The sequence below is a fragment of the Choloepus didactylus genome, chromosome 6 (genome assembly GCF_015220235.1).
Source record: "Choloepus didactylus isolate mChoDid1 chromosome 6, mChoDid1.pri, whole genome shotgun sequence".
Lineage (NCBI taxonomy): Eukaryota > Metazoa > Chordata > Mammalia > Pilosa > Megalonychidae > Choloepus > Choloepus didactylus.
The window spans coordinates 12,454,457-12,463,750 of NC_051312.1; the positions used below are offsets into that span (position 1 = coordinate 12,454,457).

The window sequence follows — 9,294 nt, forward strand, 5'->3', positions numbered from 1 at the left end:
CGGCCCCCCCCTCGGGCCCGCCCCCCCCTCCCGCGCTTCCTGGCGGCCCTGCGTCCGGCGCCCTGTTTGTGCTGCGGCTCTGGGGCCCCGGACGGCCCCGCCACCCCACCCCCGAGAGCCGAAAGCGGCCCCGGGAGAGCCGGAGGCCCCCGCGGGCCCTGGAGACTGCGGCCCCTGCCCCACAGCGCCCCCCTCCGGGCCCGTTCCCCCGTGCCCGACAGCGCCCCCGGGGGGCGGCACGACACCCCTGCGCGCGCGCCCCGGCGTGCTTCCCTCTCCCGTCTCCCCGGCCCCCGCGTTTTAGACGCCTCCTCCGCCGCCGCCGCTCGGAGCAACCCGGGGGCCGGATGGACGGGGCCGCGGGGCCCGGTGAGTACGGGGCGGGGCGGGCGGCGTGCCCCCCTCCCGCAGCGCCCAGCGCGCCCGGCCGTCGGACGCTGCCAGTGCCCGACGGCGGAGCGGGGGCGTCCCCGCGTGCTCCTCCGCCCCGGGGGCTCTGAGCATTCTCCGCCGCTCCTCCCGCCCCTCTCCCTAGCTACTTGGGCCCTCTTGTCATTTCGGACTTAACGTCACTCTACCGTCCACGTTACTCTGAGCCCCTCGGTGTTCCTCTGCCCCCCCTATAACCTGGGCCTGTCCTACGATTTCAGGTCTTTTTACTTCTCTGGAGCCCCGCTATTGCCTTGGGGCCTCCCCTGCCTCCGCTCCCCACTTTCTCTCTCCTGTCACTCAGGATCTCTTCTGGTAACCTGGCTCCCGCAGTCTGACTTGACTCTTGGTCCCTCTTCTGGCCCGGCGTGCTCTGCCGTGGGCCCTGTCCTCCCTCACTAGTTCTGCCTCCCAGGGGCTCCCACGATCCTTGGCAGTTCTCCATATTTTCCCCCTGGTACTCCATGGTACTCCCTGTCTTAACCAAGGCTGAGACGGCAGCAGGAAGGGAAGTTTGCCAGGTTCCTGGCCTGTCCTGCCAAACGGAGGCCCTTGATCCTCCACGAGGTCTCCTCCTCTTTGGGTGTGCCTTCAAGCCAGGGCCTGTTTGCAGGGGACAGTCCTATTGGACACGTGCCTACCTGTGGGGGACCAGAAGCTCCTGCACCCTCTCTCCAGGTGATCGGCACATTCTGAGTGCCTCTTGCCCTTTTTTCAGGTGAGGACCCTGCTCAGGAGGCCCTGCAGTCCTTGAGCCAGCGGCTCCGGGTGCAGGAGGAGGAGATGGAGCTGGTGAAGGCGGCCCTGGCAGAAGCCCTTCGCCTGCTGCGGCTGCAGGGACCCCCTACCCCCTTGCCCAGCCCTGGAACACCAGCTCCCACAAGCGACAGGTATGCATGTCATCACAGCCCCTTCCTCCTCATTCCTGGGGCCTTTGGGGGCTGCAGGTTGATTCTTTGTCTCCCTGGCAGCCCAGCAGCGCCCCTGGGCCTGCCATCCACAGGCAGCCCCTCCTTGGTGAGCCGAGGCACCCAGACGGAGACAGAGGTGGAGACGGAGCCAGCCCCCCGACTCCCTGGCCTGAGCAACGGGCCCACAGCCCCTCAGGGGGGCAGTGAGGAGCCTGGGGGGACCCTGTGTGAAGGAGGAGGCAGCAGCAGCAGTGGCGCCGGCTCCCCCGGCACCCCGGGGGTCATCAGGCCCGTGCAGCCCCTACAGTGTGCCGACACGTAGGCGTCCCAGGGCAGAGGCAGGGAGGAGGGAGAGGCTTGGGGAGCACAGTAGGAGGAACGACCTTCCCCTCCTCTCTGTGCCCCACCAGGCCCCGGAGAAATTCTTCCTCCTCATCCCCCTCGGAGCGACCCCCGGCAGAAGCTTTCCAGGAAGGCGGCTTCCTCAGCCACTTGTTATTGCGGTCAGGGAGCACAGAGAGGTGGGCAAGGCTCCCCCCAACCTGCCCCACCCCCAGCACAGGCTCTTGACTTTCCACATCCCTCACCTCACTTCCTGGGCGGGGTGGGGGGACCTCATTGCCCAACAGGAGAAGGGAACAAGCACTCATGGGGGCACCTGCTGTGTACCTGGCTCTGGGCTAAACACTCGACTTCTTCCATCTCATTCAGTCCCCACGACATCCTTGGGGGGTAGGTGGTCTCATGCTGTCCATTGCCCAGGTGAGGAAGCAGGCTCAGAGAGGGTAAGTCATGTGCCTGGGGTCACACAGCTAGAGCCAGGATTCCAACCCAGCTCTTCCTGACTCCAGCTCCCCTGCCCTTTCTGTCATATCACAACACACCTTCCAAGATTCCAAGAGGCCTTTCCAAAAGCTCCCATGATTTTTGTGTATGGCTGTCTTTGGACCTTCCGCTCTTCAAATCTACTCAGTTTTACTTCTAGAGGGTGAGGGGAAGTCCTAGAGCCTGTACATGGTTGTGTCAGAGCTGTCCAGGCCCCAGGACACCGGAGATTTCATTCTAGTCCTCTCCATGGCTTCTCCAGTATTCTCTGAAAAGAAAGGATCACTTTATTATCCTCTAATGATAGTAATTCCTGGAAATCATCTGTCTCTATCCTCTTGAGAGCTAAGGACTTTGTGGCTTACTCCCAGATCCCTGAAAGGCAGGGCCGGTTTATATTCTGCTTTCCCCTTGGTCCCATTTTACAGATGGGGAAAGGAGAGGGAGGTGGTTGATAAGCCAAACACCTTGTGGTTTGGAGGAAAGAGCTCTCAGCTGAAAGTCAGAGGGGCTCCCTGGCACCTCGCACAACCTCTTAAAGCTTTGTGGCATTGTGCCGTGCGCTCAGCCCCTTCTGCCTCTGTCATCTCATCTCTTAGAGCTGAAGGTCCACACCTGCCTCTAGGGCCCTCACCGCTCGTGTGAACTAAAAGGCTGTAGAGGTGGTAGTCAGTGGTCTCTGGAGTCATCTGCTTTCTTGTGTCCTGCCCCTTCCCCCTCAGCTCCTGGAACCTGACCCCGATTCCTCTGCTCTTCCCTCTTCCCAACAGCCGCTGGGGGAAAGACCCCCTCTCCAGCCCTGGGGGCCCTGGATCTCGGAGGAGCAATTACAATTTGGGTATGTAAGAGGAACTAGAGGAACTCGGGGTGATGGAGACCGGGTTTGGGCTGCAGCCCCAGGAGCTATTTTTGGGGGACCTGTGAAGTATACGGCGGGTGGCACTCTGCTTCTGGCTTTCCTGGAAGGCAGGCTGCAGGGTTGATGGTTGACCTCCCTCCTTTTTCTCTGTAGAAGGCATCTCAGTGAAGATGTTTCTTCGCGGCCCGCCCCCATTACCATGTACATCCCGTCTGGCATCCGCAGCCTTGAGGAGCTGCCGAGTGGCCCACCCCCAGAAACCCTCAACCTTGACTGGGTGTATCCTGCCCCCTCCGGTCCCACGGGAACCATCTTTTCCCGCCTTGTGGACTGCCCCCCCCCCCCAATTACTTTACAATTTCCTCCTGGGTCTACAGGGACAGGGAGCCCTCTGAGTCCTCTCCTCCCATCCTGCCAAGGTGCTGTCAGCCAGCAAGCTCTGGTCTTCTCCCCTCTGCTTCCTCCTGCCCTTGATCTGACCCTTTCCTTGACAGTGACCCCCCACCCCAGTTATGGGTACAGGGGTCGTGACTCCCGCTCTAATCTGTTGTGCTGCGCTCTGGGGAGGTGGTCTCTACTTATTGCCCTGCGTGGTGGTGCTGTGTACTGGCCGGGGAGGCCCGGGGGGCCCCGGAGGTGGCAGCCAGAGACATTACCGGGGGCACACGGACTGCGTTCGATGGTGAGGGTCCTGGGGCCCCGGAGAGTGGGCAGCTGCAGGTCTGGGGGGTGGTGGGTTTGGCAGGAAGAGGGTCTGGGGGCGGGGTAGGGAGCTGAGGAAAAACAGTTGCCTCTACTGCTCTGTGAGCCTGGAGAAGGTGCCTTGGGTGGCGTGGGGAGAACCCCTTCCCTAGCGTGCCTCCCCTCACTTAGCCTTGCCGTTCACCCTGATGGTGTCCGTGTGCCTCTGGACAGACAGCGGGAGTGGATAAGGATGGAAAGGTAAGGCAGCAGAGTCAAACACCAGGCAGAAAGGGCAAAACGCCAGCCCCACTGCGCTCTCCCAGGGTCTGCCCTTCATGCCCCTGACCCCTTCTCCTCCACCAGCCCCTGCAGCCTGTGGTCCACGTCTGGGACTCCGAGACGCTGCTGAAGCTGCAGGAGATTGGACTGGGGGCCTTCGAGCGGGGCGTGGGGGCCCTGGCCTTTTCATTTGTGGTGAGCTGGCCCCAGAGCCCAGAGACCCTCATCTTCCTTGCCCTGGAACCCCACACTCATGTTCCACCAGGAAATCTGGGAAGTTCTGACCTCCCTGAACCCTGCCAAGCCGGTTCTCCTGAGAAAGGATGCGTATCAGCTTCTCCTGCCTTCTCCACCTGTGATGGTGTCCCCTGCCCGGTGACCATGAAGCCCCCCGACCTCATCCCAGCCCTTCCACTGTGTCTCCCTGTCCTCAGGATCAAGGTGCTTTTCTTTGCGTGGTGGATGATTCCAATGAGCACATGCTGTCGGTGTGGGACTGTAGCCGGGGCGTAAAGCTGGCTGAGATCAAGGTGATGAACCTGGTTGGCCAGGAGGGATGGGGAGGTGGGAGAGGTGTAGTGCAGAAAGCTCCAGACTTCCAGACTTCCCAATGACACTTTTACTCTGGATCTGGCTGGTTCACCCAGGGCAAGCCTCCCTAGGCTCTCTGAGCCTTGGTTTCTTTATCTGTGAAATGGGGACCGTACATGTTCTGTCCTCATGAGAGATATGCATTGGGTGTTACGGTGGCTGGGAAGAGTGCTCTTAGGGGACCAGGGTCTTGAAGGAAGGGCTGTCTTGGGGTCTCTGCAGGCCTTCTGGCAGGAGGCAAATTGAAGGGGGTCAGGTGGTGGGATGAGGGTGCTCAGGACTCAGGGTGGCTGAATCTAGCGTCTTCCCTTCAGAGCACAAATGACTCAGTCTTGGCCGTCGGCTTCAGCCCTCGTGACAGCAGCTGCATCGTCACCAGCGGGAAATCTCACGTGCACTTCTGGAACTGGAGTGGTGGAGCAGGGGTTTCTGGAAACGGGACCCTCACCCGGAAACAGGGCGTCTTTGGGGTGAGGCGTGGGTGGTGAAAGGTGGTGGTGGGGGGGGCAGAGTGGAGATGGGAGTGTTGGTCTGAGTACTCCAGACCCTGATGCTACCTAACCCCTACCTGTCCTGTGACTTTTAGCCTTTGCCCTTCCCTTTGACCTCTGCTCTCTGCTCCCCCACCCCTTTAGAAATACAAGAAACCCAAGTTTATCCCTTGCTTTGTGTTCCTCCCCGATGGAGACATTCTCACTGGGGACTCAGAGGGGAACATTCTCACCTGGGGGCGGAGCCTCTCAGATTCCAAGGCCCCAGGCAGGGGCGGGACCAAAGGTATGTGGTTGGGGTCACATCTGGGAAGGCCAGTACCCCAGAGGGTCTGTGCAAACAAGGAGGGAGAGCTTCCCATCTTTTTACCTTCAGAGTTGATAGTTCTGCCATGGGGCCTGGTGGGGGTCTCTCTGGGGGAGCTAGAAGGGTGATGGGGGAAAGTGCTGGGACTTTGACATCTGCAAGTTCTTAGGTTCAAATCCCAGTTCTGCCTGGTCTTTAGGAAGTTCCCTCACTTGTCTGAGCCCCAGTTGCCCTGTCTATAAAGTGGGTAGAGTAATTGCTGCATTGGCTGTCAGGAGAATCACAGATGTTTAGTTGACGCTCGACAGCTGGGAGTTACGACCTGCTGTTGGGATGGCCTAGGCTGCCCCTGCTCCCCACTCCCCTGCACCCCGAGAGCATGACCCATCTTAGGCTTTGCCAACAGAGACCTACGGGATTGTGGCCCAGGCCCACGCACACGAGGGCTCCATCTTCGCTCTGTGTCTGCGGCGAGATGGGACGGTACTGAGTGGCGGCGGGCGGGACCGCCGGCTGGTACAGTGGGGGCCCGGGTTGGTGGCTCTCCAGGAGGCCGAGGTGAGGGCTGGGCTGAGGTCAAGCAAGGGAGGGGGCAGAGGGAGAGGGATGGCCAACCCAGGTCCCTGACTTTCTGCAACTGCCTCCGCAGATTCCTGAAGACTTTGGGGCCGTGCGGGCCATCGCTGAGGGGCCTGGCTCGGAGCTGCTGGTGGGAACGACGAAGAACGCGTTGTTGAGGGGGGATCTGGCCCAGGGCTTCTCCCCTGTCATCCAGGTTGGGGACGGGACAAGGGCTTGGAGGAGGGGGGGGGAAGAAGAGCTGTTGTGGGGGCCGAGGTGACAGTCCATGCCTTGCTGCAGGGCCACACAGATGAGCTCTGGGGGCTCTGCACACATCCCTCCCAGAACCGCTTCCTCACCTGTGGCCACGACCGGCAGCTGTGCCTGTGGGATGGGGAGGGCCACGCACTGGCCTGGAGCATCGACCTCAAGGTTGGATCCCCGGGTCCCTGGGTCCCCTGTACCACACACCATGACTCCTGGCGGCTGCCACTCCTTCCCCAGGATCCCCTTTCCTTCTGCTCCCTCGAGGCAGCCAGTTTGTACTGCTAGGTGTGGGGCTATTAAAATGTGAATTATTCTTTACTGGTTGGTAAAAGCCATTGCCTCCAGTACCCTCCAGCCACTGGCCTTTCCGACTCCCCTCAGATCTCCCCTTGGTCCAGCAACTAAAAGGTTAATCTCTGGCCCAGTTGGGAACCTCAGTTCTGATTATTAAATATTTTCAATATCACCCCTGCCTTCGCCCCAGGTCTGCTGTCCCTCTCCTCCCCGTCTCCTTCATGGGAGGAGGAAGCTGTGACATTATCAAGAAGACAGGGTGTCCCTCCTGGTTCCCTCGCTAGAAAGGCAGCTTCTTGAATTTGCCTTCTTCCCCCTCCCAGGAGACGGGTCTCTGTGCTGACTTCCACCCCAGTGGGGCAGTGGTGGCCGTAGGACTGAACACGGGGAGGTGAGAGGGAGCCAGGACTCCTGGGAGGGGAGAGCAGGGAGGTATGGGGAGGGTTCCTGGAAATGGGGGAGTGGAGAGTGGCCACCCCAATGGCGCCTTCCACTCCGCAGTCCTTCCCACAGTCTGGCCTCCCTGGCTCCCAAGCCTCGGGGTGGGAGAAGGTTGCAGCCCAGGAGAGTGAAACAGTGGAGATGGAAAGGGGAAGTGATAGGCTTCTAGACCCCTGTAGTCCAGCCTCTGGTCTGTAGTTCCTGACTTCTTTCTGAGACAGCATTGGGAGCCCCTCAGCTTTACCTGCCTCAGCCCCTTCTCCCTTCCCAGCCTAAGAATGCGGTGATGACCTCTCTGTCTACAGCATGATTTGTCTGGGCATTTCGGAGGGTCTCCGAATTGCCAGTCCCACCCTGCCAGGGTGGCCTTCCGGGGGTCTCTCACTGTCCCCTCCCTCCCCCTGCCTTTGCCTCCCTTCCAGGTGGCTGGTTTTGGACACGGAGACCAGAGAGATCGTGTCTGACATCACTGATGGCAACGAGCAGCTCTCAGTGGTCCGGTACAGCCCAGGTGAGAGCTGCCCCTACCCTAGACCCACACCTGTCCCTGGCCCCTTCCTCTCTGAGTGACTGTCTTTGCAGACGGGATGTACCTGGCCATCGGTTCCCATGACAACATGATCTACATCTATAGCGTTTCCAGTGATGGTGCTAAGTCCAGCCGCTTTGGCCGTTGTATGGTGAGGAAGCTGGGGTGGAGGTGGGGCACTGCCACAGCAGGTGAACTCGCAGGCATCAGATGAAAAAGGGGGCTTGGGGGATGCGGAAATGGTGGCTACATTTTATCTCTTGACCTTTGCTCCCAGGGCCACTCCAGCTTCATCACTCACCTTGACTGGTCCAAGGATGGGAACTTCATCATGTCCAATTCTGGGGACTACGAGATTCTTTACTGTGAGTGCCAGCAGGGGAGAGGGTAAATGGGTGGGTGTTTCTGTGGGGGATGCTTTCTGGTTGGGGAGGGGATGGAGGAGAATGTGGGGTAGTTCCAGATGGGATTGTTAAATAGGGAGGTGGAGATGTAGTTATAAACACAGGAGTAATTTCTCGTGATTTGGGACCCCTCCTCCTCCCAGTTTCATACCATGTCTTCCTCTCCCAAGGACTTGAAGGGAAATGCACAAAGAAAAGATTCTTTTGGAAAGGTTTATTAGGGCAGGTGTGGAGGGACTGAAGCTGTTAGAACTTCAGCAGGAACTCAGGAAGCACACAGAGGTGGATTTGTCTTTACAAACCTGGCCTTCCCTGGGCATCTTCCTGACTTGACTTCTGGGCTGAGCGCAGGGAGAGATCTGGGCTGGTGGGCTCCCTCTCCCCAGGGGACGTGGCTGGAGGTTGCAAGCTGCTGCGGAACCGCTATGAGAGCCGAGACCGCGAGTGGGCCACCTACACCTGCGTGCTGGGCTTCCACGTCTATGGTGAACAGGCGCGCGGGGTGGGGGGTTCGAGGACTCTGTGGGACAAGGTGGAGCCCACCCTGGGCTTGGAATGCTGGGCGTGTTTAGGGGTGGGCGTCAAGAAACCGGCAGAGCCAGCCCAGGAGGCCCCTATGGCCCTGGGGACCGCGCAGGATTGCCTGGAACGTGGCCGGTGGGTGGCCGCAGCGGCCGGAAACGACAAAGCTCTGCGCTGGGCGTGGGTGGCAGAGGGGAAGAGGCCGGGCTGAGGCCAGACGCTGTGCTAGGCGTGTGGCCCGACGGCTCTGACGGGACCGACATCAATTCCCTGTGCCGCTCCCACAACGAGCGCGTGGTGGCCGTGGCCGACGACTTCTGCAAAGTGCATCTCTTCCAGTACCCCTGCGCGCGCGCCAAGGTGAGGCCCCTAGGGGCCGCGGGGGCCCGGCGGGCGGGGCCCGGGGGCGTCTCTGCGGTCGCTGCAACTCCGCCTCCTCCTGCCCAGGCGCCGAGCCGCGTGTACGGGGGCCACGGCAGCCACGTGACCAGCGTCCGGTTCACGCACGACGACTCGCACCTCGTCTCGCTGGGCGGCAAGGACGCCAGCATCTTCCAGTGGCGCGTGCTGGGCGCTGGGGGCGCGGGGCCGGCGGCCACCACGCCCTCTCGAACCCCCTCCCTGTCCCCGGCCTCATCCCTCGACGTCTGATGGCCGCCGGACTGGACCGACCGGCCCTTCGGCGTGCCCGCCTCACCCGGATCCCCCAGGACCAGGGGCCGACCCTTCCCTTGACTTCGAGACATTCCCGATCGCGCATTTTCCTGGAAGGGGCGAACGACACCCCTGCACACACTGTAGAGACCCGCTGGCTGAGCCAAGCAGCCCCAGCCTGTTACTGTCTGTTAAGGGGCAATAAACCAAAAGCATAGTTGCCTCCCGGTCCTTTTGTGGGCGCGG

The 9,294-nt window shown here is 61.0% G+C and overlaps 1 protein-coding gene across 1 annotated transcript; it reads left to right on the forward strand.

Moving 5' to 3' along the window:
* The first annotated feature begins 10 nt into the window (after window positions 1–10).
* On the forward strand, window positions 11–9,193 carry EML3 (EMAP like 3). The gene is given in 26 exon segments (XM_037838204.1): window positions 11–369; window positions 1,148–1,319; window positions 1,401–1,658; window positions 1,751–1,861; window positions 2,936–3,003; window positions 3,178–3,209; window positions 3,212–3,303; window positions 3,535–3,569; window positions 3,572–3,597; window positions 3,600–3,706; window positions 3,898–3,923; window positions 3,926–3,966; window positions 4,072–4,182; window positions 4,422–4,517; window positions 4,893–5,048; window positions 5,214–5,355; window positions 5,783–5,934; window positions 6,026–6,151; window positions 6,238–6,369; window positions 6,822–6,889; window positions 7,362–7,450; window positions 7,522–7,619; window positions 7,746–7,833; window positions 8,259–8,357; window positions 8,624–8,754; window positions 8,842–9,193. Coding segments are annotated over 26 exon segments (2,682 nt in total). The 5' UTR covers window positions 11–347; the 3' UTR covers window positions 9,046–9,193.
* Window positions 9,194–9,294: the final 101 nt, after the last annotated feature.